This window comes from Mus musculus, chromosome 11 (assembly GCF_000001635.26).
Source record: "Mus musculus strain C57BL/6J chromosome 11, GRCm38.p6 C57BL/6J".
Classification (NCBI taxonomy): Eukaryota; Metazoa; Chordata; class Mammalia; order Rodentia; family Muridae; genus Mus; species Mus musculus.
In genome coordinates, this window is record NC_000077.6 from 115,687,797 (window position 1) to 115,707,585 (window position 19,789).

The 19,789-nt window shown below is 44.7% G+C and overlaps 1 protein-coding gene across 3 annotated transcripts in view; it reads right to left on the minus strand.

Annotated features, from left to right (window-relative positions):
• The window catches only part of Grb2 (growth factor receptor bound protein 2), a 64,553-nt gene that overhangs the window by 43,752 nt on the left and 1,012 nt on the right, over positions 1 to 19,789 (minus strand). The window contains exons 1-2 of one of the 3 annotated variants that reach the window (NM_001313936.1): positions 12,104 to 12,132; positions 11,356 to 11,560 (exon numbers count right to left, since the gene is read on the minus strand). In NM_001313936.1, the coding sequence (NP_001300865.1) occupies positions 11,356 to 11,433 (78 nt within the window). In that variant the 5' untranslated portion in view covers positions 11,434 to 11,560; positions 12,104 to 12,132. Of the gene's footprint in view, positions 1 to 11,355; positions 11,739 to 12,103; positions 12,133 to 19,789 lie in introns of those variants that run through there. The other 2 variants (NM_008163.4, NM_001313937.1) reach the window with 2 other exon arrangements.

Sequence of the window (19,789 nt, forward strand, 5' to 3'; positions counted from 1 at the left end):
AAAAAAAAAATAAGTATTTTCTTAAAGAGAAAATGAAAACAAAGAAATGCACAATGTTTGATACATGCTTGTAGTCCTAACACTGAAGAGGAAAGGCTGGAGGACCAGTTGTTCAGGGCTATCCTCAGCTACATGACTGCCTTAGGGTTTCCACTGCTAAGAAAAGGTACCATGACCAAGGCAACTCTTATAAGGACAACATTTAGCTGGGGCTGGCTTACAGGCTCTGGGGTACAGTCCATTTTCATCATGGCAGGAAGCACAGCAGGTTCAGACAGGCATGGTGCTGGAAGAGCTGAGAGTTCTACATTGTCATCCAAAGGAAACTAGGAGCAGTTTCCAGGCAGCTAGGAGGAGGGCCTTTAAGCCCACCCCTACAGTGACACACTTCCTCCAGAAGACCCCACCCCTACTCCAACAAGGCCTTACCTCCTAATAGTGCTACTCCCTGGGCCAAGTATATACAAACCACCACCACCACAACAAAAAATTAGATAAAAACAGAAGACCCAGCAGACATGTGGCTTCATTTAACACCCTAGACACTCAGGGTGTTGCTGTTCTGAAGCTGAGTTAACTCATTTAGTGTGCATTTTACACCACCCAATGCAGACTGGGCTCAGTGCAGCATGGCTGCAATCCTAGTGCCTGGAGGCTGAGAAGAAGGTTGTGAATTCAAGGCCAGCCTGAGGTCTACTTTTCTTTTAAGAAAGGAGAGTGGCACACAACTCTAATCACAGCACCCAGGAGATGAGGCAGGTGGCAATGAGTTCCAGGCCAACCTGGTCTATAGAGTGAGATCCAGACAACCCAGGTATACATAGTGAAACCCTCACTGAAACAAACAACACACACAAAAAAAATTTTTTTTAATTTTTTTAATTAAAACAAAAACAAAAAGGGTTGAGGACAGGCATAGCAGTGTCCATTAGTTCAAGGGCAGCCTGGTCTATATGGTGAGTTTCAGAGCAGCCTGGGATACACAGTGAGACCCTGTCTCAAACACTAAAAAATACACCAACAATTTCAGCATCACCAAAGAAAAAGTAGTTGAGGCCAGTCTGAGACATAAGCAAGACTGTATATATCTCAAAACAGAAAACAGAGAACCCGAAAGGCTCAGAAAGCCGGGCAGGGTGGCCAATGTGGGGGTGCCCCAGCTACCACCGGGTAAGGCAGGAGGCCTGAAGCCAGTCTAAATGGTACATCAAGACTCCATGCCGGGCGTGGTGGCGCACGCCTTTAGTCCCAGCACTTGGGAGGCAGAGGCAGGCAGATCTCTGAGTTCGAGGCCAGCCTGGTCTACAGAGTGAGTTCCAGGACAGCCAAGGCTACACAGAGAAACTATGTAGGGTAGGGGTGGGGGAAGACTCCATGTCAATTAAAACAAAGTACCTCCAACCAAGCCTAGACCAGAAACTGACTTGACTGGGTCACCTGCAGACTTAAGAAGCACAATTCCTTCCTGCTGGGCCTTTATTGCCTACAGAAGGTGGGAGAGAAATGCAAGGGGCTGCACTCACACAGGCTGTAACCGTAATGGTAGCCCGAGGCCAGGAAGCTCAGCAGCTGGGTAAGGAGGCCCAGCTGAAGAATGACTGATGCATCTCCTGCAGTTAGCCTCACCCAGGAAATCACTTAAGTAGTAAATTTCAAAGTAAGAGTCATCAGGTCTATCAGTCTTTCTTTGTGTTAGGTGAGGCCCTCAGTCACAAACTCACCTGCGTGGGTACCTGATGTAGATGATTTTACAGCAACCTTTCCAAAACTGACAAGTCTTCTCTGATAACCTATCACTCTCGAGGTACAGGACACTCAGTGATGGAGGCTGCTTCCGTCACTGCGTGCACCTGACTCCGGCTGGTTTGTTTTCACGTCTGCACTCTCAGAAAGCACAGCAACCGTGGCGGCCAGCGTGTGAACAGCAATGAAGGCTGTACACGCTAAATGCGTTGTCCTGAAAAGTCCTAGAAACATAGGCATTGGTGAGGTGGGCGGGGCTTTTATAAACTCTCAAGTGAGGACTTGAGATTTACTTAAGTTCAAAAGTTATCTGGCCACAGGAGAAAGCATAGCCTCACCTTCCTTACATTCCAATTAAATTATCCTAATAAACATTGTAAAACAGCCGGGCGTGGTGGCGCACGCCTTTAGTCCCAGCACTTGGGAGGCAGAGGCAGGCAGATCTCTGAGTTCGAGGCCAGCCTGGTCTACAGAGTGAGTTCCAAGACAGCCGGGGATACACAGAGAAACCCTGTCTCGAGAAAAAAAAAAAAGTAAAATAGTAAAATCATTTGACCTTTAATATATTAAGATGCTGTACATCATTCCGAATCATTGATTACATTTCAAAGCCAAACATTCTGCAAATGTGACATATAGTAAACTAGAACTAAAAACTGACCCCAAAAATAGGATGAAGAAACCTCTGAATTTGTAGTAGAACCAGTTGGGCTCTAACAGACACTCATGCCAATGTTTCTAGCCCTTGTGTAGAGAGGATTATAAGAGAGGGCTACACAGGGACATCCTTTCTAAAAACAAAAACAAATCAAAACAAAACAAAACACAAGCAAACAAAATGGAAGCTATTAGTAACCTACTGCCTAGAGAACTGTCAATCTATGCCTTTTGAGTTTATGAAGGTCATGTCCACAAACACACCTACTGTTAGAAAGCTGGCCAGAGAGAATGAGAGTCCTCCACAAGCCCCACCCCCAGCCTCCACACTACGGGAAATGCCCGTGCTCGAGAACGAGGAGGTTTCTCAACATCTTCTAGCACAGATGGAACTTGGAAGCACATTTGCACTATAAACTTAACAAAACCCAGTTTGTTTTCCTATCTTCTTCTAGACACGAGCTAGGGGCCTGTCTAGAAGAGATTCATTTGGTTCAAAGAAGAAAATGGAGACAAACCACACACACACAGAGTGAGCACTGGTTGGTGACACCTTCAGTCCCAGCACTGGGGAGGCAGAGACAGGTCTCCAGCCTGGTCTACATGCTTGAGGTCAAGTCAACCAGGTATATATCTCAGACCTTGTCTCAAAAACAAACTACAGTGTATCTAGAAAATCACACCAAATTCCTCTAGTATCATAATTACCTACTAACTTAATAACAGAGCTATGAGGATAAATAATCACCTTAAAAAACAGCACAAAATAAAATGTGCCTCAGGAAACAAGCATTTTAGATCTCAAAAACTGTTTAAACATTTGACAAATCTGGTTATCATAGTCCCATAACACACTGGCTAACTCTGAAATAATCCCTTACTGTTATCCAGAGACAGAGGTGCTGTTAGATCTGCTCTAGCTGAGAATTTAGGGACGGCTCTCGGCAACTGCCTAAATCAAGTAACCATCAGCCCGGCAGCAGACCACAGGACAACACAGTATCAACTGTCCCCTCCCCCGGGAGAGTCAGAACTAAATTATTAATAGAAACAATCAAGAAACTCAGCACAGGGAACTAGGAGAGTCAATTATAGAACATTATCTTCATGTATTATGTAACCACTAAAATAATTAGTAAAATATGGAAAATACCAACTTTTAAAAGTTAAGTTTTAGCCAGGCGCATGCCCTTGGCACTGGTGCTCAAGAGGCAAAGGTGGGCAGATCTCTGTGAGTTCAAGGCCAGTCTGGTCTACAGAGGAAATTCCAGCACAGCCAAGGCTACACAGAGAAACCCTGCCCAAAAAACCAAAAATGAATGAATGAATGAATGAATGTATGAATGAATGAATGAATGAATGTGTGGTGTGTTTCCCGCAGGTGTTGCAGAGGGACGCTGGGGTTCTGGGTATAGGCACACTGACTGTGCATGTTAGGCATGCCCTTTGCCACTGAGCTCCATTTTCAGCTACCTGGTGTTTTTTACCCACATACACGCACACACATGCATACACATGCTTGCCAAGCAAGCTGCACAGGTAAAGGTCAGGGACAACTTTCAGGAGTCAATCCTCTCCTTCTACCACGTTGATTCCAGGAAGAGACCTCAGCTCATCAGGTTTGGCAGCAAGCATCTTTACCCATGGAGCCATCTCAACAGCCTATACTGCGCAGTGATAACACTTAGAAGACTTCTAAAATAGTAATACTAAAAGGGTTTATACAGAATTTGGAGTTTCCTACCCCCCCCCAAAATAATGTAGGATAAAATAAGTTTAAATGGGCTGGGTGTGGTGGCACAAGCCTCTAATCCCAGCACTTGGGAGGCAAAGAGAACTCAAAGATCACAGATCTCTGTGAGTTCAAGGCCAGCACCGTCTACACAGAGTTCCAGAACATCCAGGGCTACATAGTGAGTCCCTCACGCAAACAAACCAAAACTAAAATCAAATAAATCAGCTGAGCTCTGGGCCAGGGTTTTGCAATCCTGAATCTGAGGCAAGAGCAGACCAGCACTTACCAGCTTAGTGGGCAGAGGCATAGGAATCAGGAGTTCTCCAACACTGCCTATGGTCCTGAGTCATATTAGTAAAATCAACTACAGCTAGCCAATTACAGTCTATGGATGTCAGTCATTGCTTTGAGCACACTAATGAGTTAGATCTTTTAAACTTAATGGTGGCCCTAGGAAGGCAGGTATTGTTATTCACATTTTACAGAAGAGATAACCAAAATGCAAAATTGCTAAGCAAACTGACTAAGATCCCAAGTTCACTTGGCTAGTTATTAGGAGAACTAAGATTCAGAAGCTAGCCTGGAGTCCAACTCTTTATAATACAGAGAAACTGTTGTTTTTCATTCCACATGAAGGAGGCAGTGAAATCAGAGAGTATTTGCCAAGTAGTGCAAGACTTTCCTCAGTCATCTGGGTTTTTTGTTTTTTAAGGTCTCAAAGTTTTGATAGTAAGCACAGACTACGGTGTACTTTAGTCTAAAAAAGATTTAAAACCAGGGCTGGAGAGATGCTTTGCTCTTATTAACGTGGCCTGCTCTCCCTAATGACCAGAGCTTGATTCCCTGTACAGATGTTGGGTGGTTCACAGCTCTAGAGAAAGCAGCACCCTCTCTTGACCTTAGTTCCTGAGCTACCTCTAGTTTCCTTCACAGGACAGAAAACACTTAACCGTTCTTAAGGTCAAGACCTCCAGCAAGGGCTTCAACCTACTGTCACGGAGGCAGGCTGGGGAGCCTCCAGGGGAGACTGCGTGTCCTCAGTCATTTCTTTCCCCAGAAGAGGAAGTGGCTCTCTCCCAGCTCCTCAAGACATGCAGGAACTGAAAGTTCATTCTCCGCACTGGGGTGGAAGCTGACACTCAGCTGACAAGTGAACGTCAGGGTCAGGAAGCTACTTGCCTTGAGAGAACTCAAATGGCAAACTGGTATCTCAGAAACTAAGCTGAGCACAGTGGCTCCTATCTGTAATCCTAACAGGCTGAGGCAGGAGGGCTTGCCGGAGTTTGAGGCCAGACTGACTACATAGTGATTTCTGTTAACTGACCACTACAAAATGAAGCAGTGTCTGAAAAAAAAGAAGAAAGAGAAAGAGCACAGTTCGCATCTAGGTACTTCACATCTGCAATCCTGGACTCAGAAGGCTACCATAAGAGGAAAACCTCGGGCTGGAGAGATGGCTCAGCCGTTAAGAGCACTGATTCTTCTTCTGAAGTCCTGAGTTCAAATCCCAGCAACCACATGGTGGCTCACAACCATCTGTAATGGGTTCTGATGCCCTCTTCTGGTGTGTCTGAAGACAGCTACAGTGCACTTACATATAATAAATAAATCTTAAAAAAAAAAAAAAAGAGGAAAACCTCAAGTTCAGGTCTCTCTGCACTATACTGTGAGTTCGAGGCCAAGCTAGATCCCAGAACAAGACCTTTTCTCGTACCTACACACAAAAGCAAAAATAAGATGCAAAAAGTTAACAACTCTCCTGGTCAACAAATGGACCAATGAAACAAGCAGATACCTCTCAAAGGATGACAGGAACAAACCCCAAATGGTCAATAAAAATATGAACAAATATTATTCAACCTCACCAGCCATCAGAGAGATGAAAATTAAAACTACAGAGCTCCCAGCTCACAGCTGTAGGAAGACAGTCCTCTTCCGACCTCCTCAAGCACTGTATACACATGTGGTGCAGACACACATGCAGGTAAAACACTCATACAGAAAACAAATTTAAAATCTAAAAAAGAAGTAACAATAAATGCTTAAGATTTGTTTACAAAGGGAAACCCTTTATATACTTCTGATGGGAATATAAACAACTCCAGCCACTATGGAAACCAGCACGGGCATTCCTTTAAAAGCTAAAGCTAGAGCCAATGAGACGACAACTCAGCAAGTCGCTCGAGCTTGGTGGCCCAAGTGCAATCCCCAGGATTCACGTGTCAGAAGGAGCAGACCAACACCACCACACTGTCCTGTGACTTACACATGCATGCTGTGACATGTTCACAATGTACCCCACACACAAGTAAACAGAAAAAGAAAGCCCGAGGAAGGAGACCCGACTTCATTCACAGTGGTTCTCTCTCCTCCACATGCACACTGAGACACACTCATTTACACACCATGTAAACACACGAAGACAACGAAAAATTAAAAACTAAAACTAAACAGCCCATGTGACCAAGCTACATCATTCCTCTCTGATGTCCTTGAGACTCAACCTCAAGATCAGAGGTCTCTGATTAGTGTTCACCACAGCACTGGCACAGCAGCTAAGCCACGGAGCCAACATAGGCGGCCGATAACAGAATCAAGAAAATGTAGCTTGTGTGTGTGTCTGTGTGTGTATATACAAAATAAATTTTTTTTTCAGCCAAAGAAGTGGTAAATTCAAGAGTCTTAAAGAACTAAGGAGTTCGAGGCTAGCCTGGTCTACAGAGTGAGTTCCAGGACAGCCAGGGCTACACAGAGAAACCCTGTCTCAAAAACAAAACAAAACAAACAAAAAACAAAAAACGAAACCATATACATACATAGATATATACTAATGACATAAAAGTAGCAAAGAACATGCTAAAGGAGGAAAATATGCTCCCAGCACATTACATACACGCATAAGAACAGCTTTCCATTACATTGTATAATAATAACAAAGACCGGTACAAAAAAAGGTCTGTTTGTTTGTTTTGTTTGTTTGTTTGGGACAGGGGTTCTCTATGTAGCCTAGCTGTTCTAGAACTTACTCTGTAGACCCGGCTGGTCTAGAACTCAGAGATCTACCTGCCTCTGCCTCTGCCTCTGCCTCTGCCTCTGCCTCTGCCTCTGCCTCTGCCTCTGCCTCTGCCTCTGCCTCTGCCTCCAAAGTGTTGGGATTAAAGGTGTGCACCACCTAGCTTAAATTTTTTTTTTTTTAAGAACAGAAAAAGTACTTAAAACACAACACTCTAGTTTAGCCAACACTACCCACAGGTAGTGGATTTCTCAGTATACCAACACTAGAATTTAAAACATTCCTACTTTCTATTTCTTTTATAACTTTTACTCAAATACCACACAGGAGATGCAGATACCAGTAGATGCCAGGCAGAAAGCCATAATGTTCCCTTTAGCATCTCTCATAGCATCCTCCCCAACTCCTAACAGCCAAAACCTACATAGGTACTTAGCTCACACAATGAAGACTGGAGGATTCCAGGTTTGGGCCTCTACAGCTCCCCTAATAAAGGCACACATTGGGGCTGGTGACAGGGCTTCACGTGTAAATGCACTTGCCACGACACTGATTAAGCTGAGCTGGAGCACCAGGATCCACACAACGGAAAGAGAGAAAATGACTGACCTTCACAGGCACACTATGGCACACATACCCTCCCCACACCACTCCCCACAAATAAATATAAATGCCAAATTAACAATCTAAGTGAAGAGGTTTTTAAAGGGCCTTTTCTCTTCTCAATCTTTGTTACTTGACAGCCTTGGGCTGCTTAGTACAGTAATGTGTTTTTCTTGCAGGGCTGCTGAATAGAGAGAGTAGTTTGTTTCTTCTCCAACAGCAAAGGCAACCAGAGTGTGGCTCAAGACATGTTCAGAAAATGTAACCCTGAGCCATACAAGCAGCAGAGACGGGCAGATGCTCAAAAAGCAGAAAGTAAACCCAAAACCTATTTCTCAAGCAGTTCAGGAAGATACTAAAGGTAGTGAGTGAATGCTGGTTCCCTTCTAGAACCAATGAAGGCAAGTAAGCAACTCTCAGAGAATTCACAGGGGTCTGTGGACTTAAAACGACCCTTGGATCCCTAGCAGCAGTACTTGAGGCACATACTCATACATCCCAACATGGCAGTTTTATGTGGGCCAAGGCTAAACTACAATACAAAGAGTTCTTCACATGCCGTACTTTACCACTGAGTTACAGCCCCAATCTCTTCCTCAGGGCCCATTCCAAGCCTCTGCATGAGGATGGGAAACTTAAGCACACTCAGTGCAAAAGCGTGAAGCTTGCAGGAACAGCCCTTTCACTTAAAGCCCCAGCCACCCTGCTCTGCAAGCAAAACATAAGCTTACATAAAAGAACAAGAAAGGCGGGTGAATTTAAAACCAGGCTGGGCAACAGATATAATCTCAAAACAGAACAAGCAAAGACAAAAAGTAAAACAACAGGAAAAGAAGAGAGAGGACAAGTGTCTCCCTATGTCAATCAAAGTTTAAGGATCCATGCCACTCCAGCCACTTTTCAATGTGTCACAAGAGCTATCAAATGTCAGAGCAGTGCTGCAGCTGGCTTACTCCCCACAGAAAGGAGAAAACTCTGTTTTACCAACAACTCTTCGCAGAGAATCTCCCTCCTCTTCACGAAGCTGTCTCAGAACTATGAGACAAAGGGCAAGCACTGTATCAACACACACATTCATATTCATTCTTGCGCTCTCATTTTTTGGAGTACAGCCACAAGATTACTAACAAACAGCTAATGGCCACTGTTCAAAAGCAATACTGGCATTATGACTTCATATCCCAGTTATCTACCAAATTGGAAAGACTCAAGTGTATGAGTTTCTCTCCCCAAACAGAATGTGAAAGTAAAACATGAATCTTCTGATTCACCTTCTTCATCATAAATACTCCCGGGAGAATATCAACAACTTGTCAATCAATTATGGTCTAGGTCTAGGACAAACTTAAGACAGTCATCAGGGAGTGCTGTTGCTTAGAGTCCCTGGTTTTGTTTTAATTTGTTGATCCAGTGTTAACAGGCAATAGGATACACTAAGAAGAATATGAACTGCCAGCCCTGCAAGTTCAAGTTCCTAGAGGTTAAATGTGGCCTTTATGAATTTAAAACAAACAAAAATAGTGTCAGGCATGGTGGGCCTCACCTATAATCTTAAGACTATATAGTGAGTTCTGAGCAGTCCTGGGTTACAGAGAGACCCTGTTTCAAAAAAAAACAAAAAACAAAAAAACCAAATGAAGAGAAACTGGTTGTAAAGAGTTTTCTACAGGCTGCTGTTATGAGACAGCACAAGTGGATTATCTACTGTACACAGTAACCAAATGACCTCTGTACCAATGGCACAATCACTTAGTGGCCAACGTTCCCTCTAAATTTTACTGCTCTATGAAGCCAGCAACAGCGACTGGTGCTCTAAAGCCAGGACTGCTGCTCTTCTGTCCAACTCTCAAAGAGCTTTGTGTCAGCACAAAGCCTTCTACTCTGGGAGCAGCCCTCCAACACCCCTTCTGTGAAGTTCAACTGACATTTCTAGCACAGGGAATGACTGCAGCGGCCGCATCACAGGGGGAAGGAACGTCAAAGCCAAGCTCCCTGATGTGTAACAGTTTTAATTTAAAGCCCATTGCCTGGGATGAGAAATGTGTGAAAAGTTCCTCTGAGAATGAAACATCCCATCCAGCACAGAAGCTCTTTAGACAAGAAAGTAAACAACTCAAAATAGCTGCAGGAAGTCCCTGAAACTGACCAGATGCACTAGGCCCTCCCTGGCAAAGTAAGAAAAAGAAGCTCAACGTCTGCTTCTCAGAGAGAGCTGTCAAGACAAGGCACAAGGAAGAAGAGCTGGAAAAAGGTTGAGTCCAGACCCGTTGCCTGGAAGAGGTTTAGGCCAGAGTCACTTGGAAAAGACACTCTCCAACCTGTTGCGCTGCCTGCAGGCTGTGCAGTGAGCTCCAGGTTTCCCAGCTGTTGTGAGCTGTCACCCATGCTGGGGTGGGACCTGATGACACAGCTGTCTTTGAATCATTTCTGCTCCTGTAAGTAACCCCTCACCCACATTCCTGTAACTCACTCCAATAAAACCCACTGGCTCACCAAGTTCAACTTTATGGTGTCCATACTTTTAAGTCTGTTGTGAGCTTCCTATCTGGGCTGAGTGGCCATGTGTTGCAGCTCCTGGGGAAAGCTTTGTCACACAACACTCCATCACTTTGAGCTCTGAGGGCAAACGTTAACTATTGATAGGTTCACATGAGTCTTTATACTTCTTCCTCAATCATGTTTTTTTTCACTTTCTTCCTCCATAAATAGAAGAGTGTCACTCAGGGGTAGCAAACAGCTGGCAAATCTCGACTGAGGCTCAGAGGGAGGACAGCAAAACAGACACAGGCAGCGCCCACTAAGTTTTTCTTCACTTAAATTCACATACGTGGACAATGCTCACCCTAGAAAGGAAACCGTCATCCGGAAGGGCGAGCTGCCCAGCCAGTTGAGTAAATCACCATGTGCAAGTGGGGAGCCAACGCTCCTGTCGGAGCAGGGCTCAATACGCTGCAACTGGGACTCACTTCTAAACTGGATCAATTTTTTATGCAGTTAAGATTTTAATGTGCAGTAATTGCTCTAGCTCCTCTAAAGAAAGCCAAAATCTGATGTGTATAAGGGCAAGTTAAACACTATGATGTAGAATTCTAGTAGGTTTTTTTTCCCCCCAGAAATAAGCTGCTGAACTCTTCGGTGAGTTTGGGCATATATATATATATATACTCCCAACCTCTCTAAGCAGCTTCTAACCCACTAGGATCCTGCCACAAAATGCAGTCTTCTGACTATGCAGTTTTAAGATTAGAGGAATGCTTTTACATAAAAAGAAAAAAAAAATCACATTTAGGATTTTTAAAAATCCCATGTTTGTATTTTTAATTCAACTTCACAAGGTAAGCTTGCGACTCAAATCCCTTTCCTTTGACTTTTCTGAATTAACAGAAAAATAGACATTCACACAAAGGCAGTTAAGGACAACACATCACAGCGACTCTCTTATGTCACATTTAATAACCCACTCAGCAGCTACTGCAAGCTACCCAGTCAGACCCGGTGACAAACGCTGAAAGTCTGCACTGACAGAGGAGCAAGCGCAGCTCCTTTGTGTTACCACAGTGAGGGAAGGCAGCCAAGCGTGAGAAGCAACCACAGGAGCTCTTACCTTAAGGATGTCCCCCCTTTTGAAGCTCAGCTCATCGTCAGCAGTAGCTTTGAAGTCATATTTGGCGATGGCTTCCATTCTGAGCGCCGCTCAGTGCTCAGCAGCCTGAAGCAGGGGGGAAGGGAATCTTCCCTGCTGAAGAGCTCTGGGCTCAGCCTTTCCTCTTCTGGGGCTATTCTTGCACACTGGGACACACAATGCCACCCTGGATCAGAAGAGTGATGATTAAGAGAAGTGGCCAGATCGAAGGCAGCCCCGCCCTGCCAATTGGCCTATACTCCCAGCCCCCACGCCCCCTGGCTCCGCAGAGCTCAGCCCCCTCCTCCTCCCTTCCAGGCAACAGCTCTCCTTCCTCTTTTCAATCTCAGCCCCAGGCGACTGACAGGTCCAGCAGCCAATAGCATCAGCTGCTTTACGATATGCCAGAATACACTTCCTCTTCCTTCCCGCAGGGTGTAAACTCAGGAGCCGGTGAGAGCCTCCTTCAGTCAGTCTCAGCCTTTCCTCCAGCAGCCCTTCACACATCTCCGGCACCCAAGGCAGTTCCTGCAGTCCACTTAAAGACAGGCCCCCTAAAGGTGGGGCCACTCCTTCCCGTCCCTCGCCACCAGCTGCTGCCCTGAGAACCAAGATTGCTCCCACTCCCTGTCAGAATCCACGCAGGACTTGGGTCTCCAGCAACTCTACTCTTTATTGAAACTAAACCTTGATCTGTTCTCATGAAGTGATGAGAGAGCAAGCCTGGAACCTTTTTAATTCCACTGACTGCGATACAATGAGCACCAGCTCCATTCACGCCCAACTTGTCATCTGGTCACAGAGAAAGACAGCTCAGCGGTCTTTGCTGGAGGGGGTGGTGGTAGGAATCCACTCTTGCACAAGATACCCAATATCTAGGGTCTGCCTAGTCCTTCAGATACATGGCCTGGGTTTAACATCCAGGAACAGCCTGCCTATACCTTATTTTTACCCAGCACAAGAGCATGGCTTAAGTTCTCATTTATATTGAAAAGGAATCTGTTTCAGCGAATCTGGAGGTGGGATGGGTTTCACAATGTAGTTTCAGGTAGCCTAGAACTCCGTATAAGTACACCAGACTGCCCTAGAATTTGAGGTGATCCTCCTGGTTCATCCCTGGAGTGCTGAGACAAGTACATACTATCAAGTCCCCCACCCCAAGTATGTTCTCTGGGGACAGGTAAATACAGGCTGGTGCCGGACAGTCAGACCCCAGCTGTATCCTGTTCCCCTCACACAAATGCTTTCCTCAGTCAGGAGAGTCCCACACGGAGGAAGCAGTAGTGGACAACTCTGCTACTTCTCCATGGTGTATCCAGTGACACTGGACTGGGACAGTGTGGTCATGAGCAGGGGCATAACCTCACCTTTGCAAGGGAAAATGAAGCCCTAATCTTCTTTGCAGACACAGTTCTCAAACAAACTAAACAAAGGTAGACAAGGGCCCTGGCAGAATGGGAGCAGATTATTTATAGTGGCACCTCTCTTGGATAATTATCACCACATTAGCAGCTCATTTGAGGGGCAAGGGTGACTATTATTCGTTTGTTCTAAAGTTAACATGTGGGGCATTAATCAAGTATAACTGCAAATAGGTTAGGCAGCAAACCTGGGAATATTCAGGCAGGGTAGCAAGAGGGTTGCCAAGGGGAAAGAGGTCACCTGGTAGGAAGTCCTTTAGCAAAATCTCAAGACTATCATCCCCAAAACACTACACCATGGCTTGTTCTTCACGGTCACCCCTTAGTTAGTCTATGCGGTGCCACCTCTCAAGAGAAGAAACGAAGAAAAAAAATCCTAGCAAGTATAAAAGTATTAAATACAAAGGTGCACCCCAGTACCTCAATATAATTTTCTGTAGTTACTTTTGATAGCTATAATTTTCTAAAAAACTCAAATGTATCTGGGTGCCATGAGTGCATTGTGCATCTGGGCACCACGTGCATGCCTGGTGCCCTAGGAGACCAGAAGAGGCTGTTAGATCCATAAGATATCTTACATAAATGCTGGGATCCACACACAAGTCTCCTGGAAGAATTAATGAGTGTTCTTAACCTCCTACCATCTCCCCATCCCTGAGAGCTCTTTGCTTTGATTTGCATTTCTTTTTTTTTTTAAACTTCCAGTTATACATACACACACACCTGGGAAGACTGACAAATACATATATGTGTGTGATATGCATATATGATTTAATGCTCAGTGTATCTTAGAAGGTAGCTATTAACACACTTTTCTAGTCAGAAAACTGGGTCTGGTTTAAAGGGCTTACTCAGTATAAGTGGTAACAGATAGAGTATTTGAATGAATGGCATTTCTCCTGTCTTCCCACACCATAAAGGCTCAACTTTAAGCTGCACTGGTCTAATTCCATGGGGGAGAGGGAGGGTGGAAGAGAGGAGAGGGGAGAGGGAGGCAAAGAATGAGAATATGAGAAGTTAAACAAGAATACAATCTTATAAATTCCTTTAGGCTACTAATTCCCCTATCACTTCAACAATTAAAACTATTTTCGGGCTGGTGAGATGGCTCAGTGGGTAAGAGCACCCGACTGCTCTTCCGAAGGTCTGAAGTTCAAATCCCAGCAACCACATGGTGGCTCACAACCACCCGTAATGAGATCTGATGCCCTCTTCTGGTGTATCTGAAGACAGCTACAGTGTACTTACATATAATAAATAAATAAATCTTTAAAAAAAAAAAAAAACTATTTTCTTAGACTTTACATATGTGATGGGCTCTAGAGCGGTGTGCTACATGGCTCAGAGGTGTTCTCACTGAGTACCGTTAGTGTGCTCTGTCACTTCATCTTCCTGAGGAGCACAGCTAGAGTGATTGTCAGTGGGAAAGTGGTGCCCTAGCTCAGCCACCAGACGGGGGGTGTGTGTGAGAGAGAGACAGAGACACAGAGAGAGAGAGAGAATCACTGTACACATGTTTACCTTCAGATTCTTCCTTTAATAATGTTGTACACAGAGTAAATTCAAGGACAGCAAGAGCTACAGAGAGAAACCCGTCTCGAAAAACCAAAAAGAAAAACAAAATGTGTATAGCATTAGGATTTTTGTTGCCATCTTTAATGGAAGATTGGAATTCCTTTGTTGTAGATAATCTAATCCATTCAGGTTTTCCAAGTGAAATGTTAATTTTTATATGCCACATACATGGAAGTATTTCGTTTTCTCACATTTATCTATTTGTGTGTTTGTACACATATTCCCACCTACACATGGAGGTCAGAGGACAGCTTTTAGGAGTCAGTCCTCAATTCAAACCAAGTAGGTTCTTGGGAGAGAACCCAGGTCCCAGGCTTGGCAGCAGGCACTTTTTGTTTGGTTTGGTTTGGTTTTTCGAGACAGGGTTTCTCTGTGTAGCACTGGCTATCCTGGAACTCATTCGGTAGACCAGGCTGGCCTTGAACTCAGAAATCTGCCTGCCTCTGCCTCCCAAGTGCTGGGATTAAAGGTGTGAGCCACCACACCCAGCATCAGCTGGCACTCTTACTTGCTGAGCTATCTCTATAGCCTCTGCTTTGATTTTCTGCATGTGACTGATTACTTAGACAGTTTCACCTTTCACTACTTCAGACATCTGCATTTTGTTTTTTAAGACAAACTCTTTGTGCTGGCCCTAAATTCAGGTGGATCCCCTGGCCGTATCCGCTCAGGTGCTACGATTACAGGTAATAAATCACAGTGCTTACTGTTAAAAAGACTACTCAGGCAGGACCTGCAAAAATGAGTTGAATGTGGTGCCAGATACTGAAAACTACCTCGCCTGTATTTGTGTTGAGACAGCTTCTCTCTCTCTCTCTCTCTCTCTCTCTCTCTCTCTCTCTCTCTCTCTCTTTCTGAGACAGGGTTTCTCTGTGTAGCCCTGGCTGGCCTGAAACTCACTTTGTAGACCAGGCTGGCCTCAGAAATCCACCTGCCTCTGCCTCCTGAGTGCTGGGGTTAAAGGTGTCTGCCACCACGTCTGGCGAGAGACAGCATCTCCTGTAGCCCAGGCTGGCTTCCAACTCTACGTAGCACAGGATGACCTCCCTAGTGCTGGGATTACAGGTGTGCAGCACCACACCCTGTTTAACTAATGTAGGGATCCAGTCTAGGGCTCTTAAGCACTTAGCAAACAGGGTAAGTACTAAGCCTCATCCCGAGCCTGAATGTGGGGTTTTTCTACCCCTGTACAGCTGTGCTGCAGGTGTCTGTCTCAGGTTCTGATTGACATAAAATGCATGGCATTCTGCTACACTGTATTTTGACAATGACAGTCTTTGAGTTTTATTGACTCCTGCTTTTCAAAGACAACAATATAACTCTAGGTCTTCATCCAGTTCCTGTAAACCAACACAACACATAAATGTATGCTAGTGATTGTCCTCTCTGCTAGCATATAACAGAATACTATTACTTCCTGTGTAGCACCCTCAGCAGGTATTACTCATGTGGTGGTTTGAAGACGCTTGGCCCAGGGAGTGGCACTATTAGGAGGTGTGGCCTTGTTAGAGTGGGTGTGGCCTTGTTGAAGGAAGTATGTCACCTAGGGGGTGGGCCTTGAGACCCTTCACCTAGCCTCCTAGAAACCTGTCTTCTATTTACGTTCAGATGAAGATGTAGATTCTCAGCACCTCCAGCATCATGCCTGCCTGGACACTGCCATGTTTCCTGCCATGATGATAATGGACTGAACCTCTGAACCTGTAAGCCAGCCCTAATTAAGATTGTTCTTTATAAAAGTTGCCTTAGTCATGGTGTCTCTTTACAGCAATGGAAACCCTAAGACTTTATATTGAGATCACAAACCAAAGACCTTATAGATACTTTGGTATAAGGCTCAGAGTCAACTATTTCTTTAGCATTTGCAAAAAAATAAAAATAAATAAAAGGTGAGGCCAGAAAAGCAACTTACATTTTCCAAATCCTAGCAACAGCTCAAATGGGAAAAAAAGCTGACAGCACCTACCTAGTAAGCCACCTTGATGGTTAGGATGCTACCTGGTATCAACGGTCCCTCTCCAACTCTTAAGTCTACATGTGACAGTAAATCTGGAACTGGTGCCCACATATACGAACTCAGAAGAACTCTTATGACAGAAACATTAACAACCCTACTAATTACAACCTGGGGCTGAGCCTGGAGCTGCTGACGACACTCCTCAGTAAAGCCCTTGCCTGTCATACTGAAGGCCCTGGGTTCAAGATGTGAAGGTGTATGCCTATAATCTCAGCAACAGAGAGGTCAGGCTCAGTCTAGAGTTTCAGGCACAGCAAGTTTTAATGAAGAGTGGTAAAGTATTCCTTAGCATGCTCTCTGCGCTAGCTTCATTCCAGCATAGCACCAGACAGACAGACATGTTTTAAAGTTAAGTCACCCCACCTGACAGCCTTAATGCTACTTTACATACATAAGGACTAATTATGGGGGCTGGAAATGCTGCCCGGCTGGTGGAGTGCTTGCCTAGCATGCACAAAGCTCTGATTTGGATCCCTGGCATTATGTAAACAGGGTGTGGTGGTTCATCTGCAATCCCAGCACTTCGGGAGGTAGAAGCAAAAGGATCAGAAATTCAAGGTCTCACACACAACTACATGAGGTTGAAACTAGCCTGGTTATAAAAGATAAACTAATAGACAGAGCCAAAAAAAAAAAAAATGAGCATGGGCTTGAGGTGTATAGCACAGTGGTATCTAGTTTATCTACCATGTGCAAGGTCCCAAGATCACGCTCAGCACTAGAATGAAACACAGCCACTGCTACAGGAACGGGATGCGCAGTAGAATACAAGCTTGACCATCGTGAATAGGGTTCTAGTTTAATTTCTCCGAGGGGGCGGGGGGGACGACGACGACAAACTAAATCCAAGTATTTGTATGCAATTCTATTTTTTTTAAAAGATTTATTTATTTATTATACGTAAGTACACTGTAGCTGTCTTCAGACACACCAGAAGAGGGCATCAGATTTCAGTACAGATGGTTGTGAGCCACCATGTGGTTGCTGGGAACTGAACTCAGGATCTCTGTAAGAGCAGTCAGTGCTCTTAACCCCTGAGCCACCTCTCCAGCCCGCAACTCTATTTTTAAACCAGTCCATTCAGGGACTAATTTATTGTTGGGTTCCTACTTCTTGTGGAGAGACACACCACATTCATCTACTCAACCCAGCTAGGAGCCACCAAAGTCCAACTTGGTGAGCCAGTAAGTTTTATTGGAGAGTTACAGGAATGTGGGTGAGGGGTTGCTTTCAGGAGCAGAAATGACTCAAAGACAGCTGCATCAACCAAATTCCACCCCAGAAAGAGTGTCATGTCAGCTCACAGAAGCTGGGAAACCTGGAGCTCACTGCACAGCCTGCAGGCAGCACAACAGGTTGGAGAGTGTCTTTTCAAAGTGACTGGCCTAAGCCTCTTCCAGGCAGCTTGGACAGTCTCTGCAGTTTTGTTGGTCTGAGAGTCTCCTTCATACCTGGAGGGACTCAGCTCTCATTGCTTAGTCTGACAGGCAGGGCCTAGTGAATCTGGTCAGGTTTAGGGACTTCTTGCAGCTATTTTGAGTCCTTCCGTTCACATTCTGCAATCTTGCCTGAGTTCTGCCACCACCTAGCTGTGACAGTGTCCCCTCCCAAGTGGCAGCAGAAGCACTGGGGTGGGGCTGAAGCAGAATGGCTCAAAGCAAAACCAGGGCCAATGGTGGCGCACACCTTCATCCCAACACTTCAACAGAAAGCAGAGGCAGGAGAATGTCTGTGAGTTTAAGGCCAGCCTAGTTAGTCTACAGATAGAGTTCTAAGAAAGCCAGGACTAAACAGAGAGACACTGACCCTGCCTCAAAAATCAATAGAGAAATAATTTGAGACCAACTTGGACAATACATCAAGACCTTGTCTCAAAAAAATTGAATAAAATTTTTTAAAAAGAATTATTTATTATATGTGTATGAGTACACTGTAGCTGTCTTCAGACAGACCAGAAGAGGGTGTCAGATCCCATTACAAATGGTTGTGAGTCACCATATGGTTGCTGGGAACTGAACTCAGGACCTCTGGAAGAACAGTCAGTGCTCTTAACCAATGAGCCATCTCTCCGGAGAGCCCATAAAATTTTTTTTAATTGGCAGGTTATGTTTATACATACAAATTTTAAGAATCACTGTTAAAATGAGGAAACACTAAGCAAATTTTAAAATTTGCATTTCAGATAATGCACTATGTCTGAACAAAGAAAATGATGCACATTAGACTTGGCACAACTCAGGGGAAAATCAACTTTGACAATCACAAAACAATAAATCTCAGTAACCATGGCCAATCAGCAGGTAACTAACTACCTCTCAGTGCTGCCTGTCGGGAGAGTGGCAGCTCTGTTTTGCCATCTCTGAAGTCTAACACTCCATAATTCTCTAAGGGCTGCTGTACACACGCGACATAGTGGAAATCATGAAAAAACCTCAGTAACACAGCAAACGGTGCTTAAAACCAACTATCGGGCCAGAGAGAAGAATATGGCTGCTCACAACCCTCTGTAACTCCTGTTCAAGGGGTATTGGTCCTCCTTTAGCATCTGAGGGCACCAGGCATGTACACACACACACACACACACACACACACGCCCGCGCGCACGCGCAGGTAAATACACTCAAGAATGTAAAAAACTTAAAAATCACTTTTAAAAGCCTGATTAGGACTAAATCATTTGTTAGGGTAGGTAGGTAGGCTTTAATTCACAAATATCAAAGTTCTCTTCTATTTCAAGCTATCTTACTTCACAAACTCCCATGGGTGATTTCTCACTTAACAATAGTTAACCTCACTAAAACCTTAAAAAGGAGTCTTTCAGCTCCCAAACTGACTCAATCTCCCTTACTAACAGTGAGGGGAAACAGGAGGGAGCAAGAAGGAAAATACTACGAACAAACCATGATCTGTGAAAAAAAAAAAACACCAAAATACAAGTAACACAAGCAAACAGGCAAAATCCACTTGTGAACTGGTCACTATCACTTACTTAGGGATGAATTCAGTCCTTTGAGTTTCCTAGTTCCCAGGGGGAGAACTTAAACAGCCCCCTACCACCAACACCACCACCCGCCCCCGCCCCCCTGGCTCCCAAGTAGCCCTCCTGGCTGCCTGATGAATACAGTGGACGTTAAAAAAGGAATGCAAACAGGGAAGGTATCTCCCTCCAAAAGAAAAGGGGATCTTAGAACGACGGAGAAAATGAACAGTGCCCAAACCAGCAGAAACTTGAAAATTATAACGGAGGAACAGCAAGAAGGGGAAGTAGATTTTTTTTTAAAGGGGGCGGAGGGACCAATGACTGGCGCTACAGATGCTTTTCGTGTCCCTAGTAGCGTAGAATGGAGACAGAAGGCAAAAACGGAAAAGTGAAAGAGAGGTGAAGAAGTCAAAAACAAAAAAC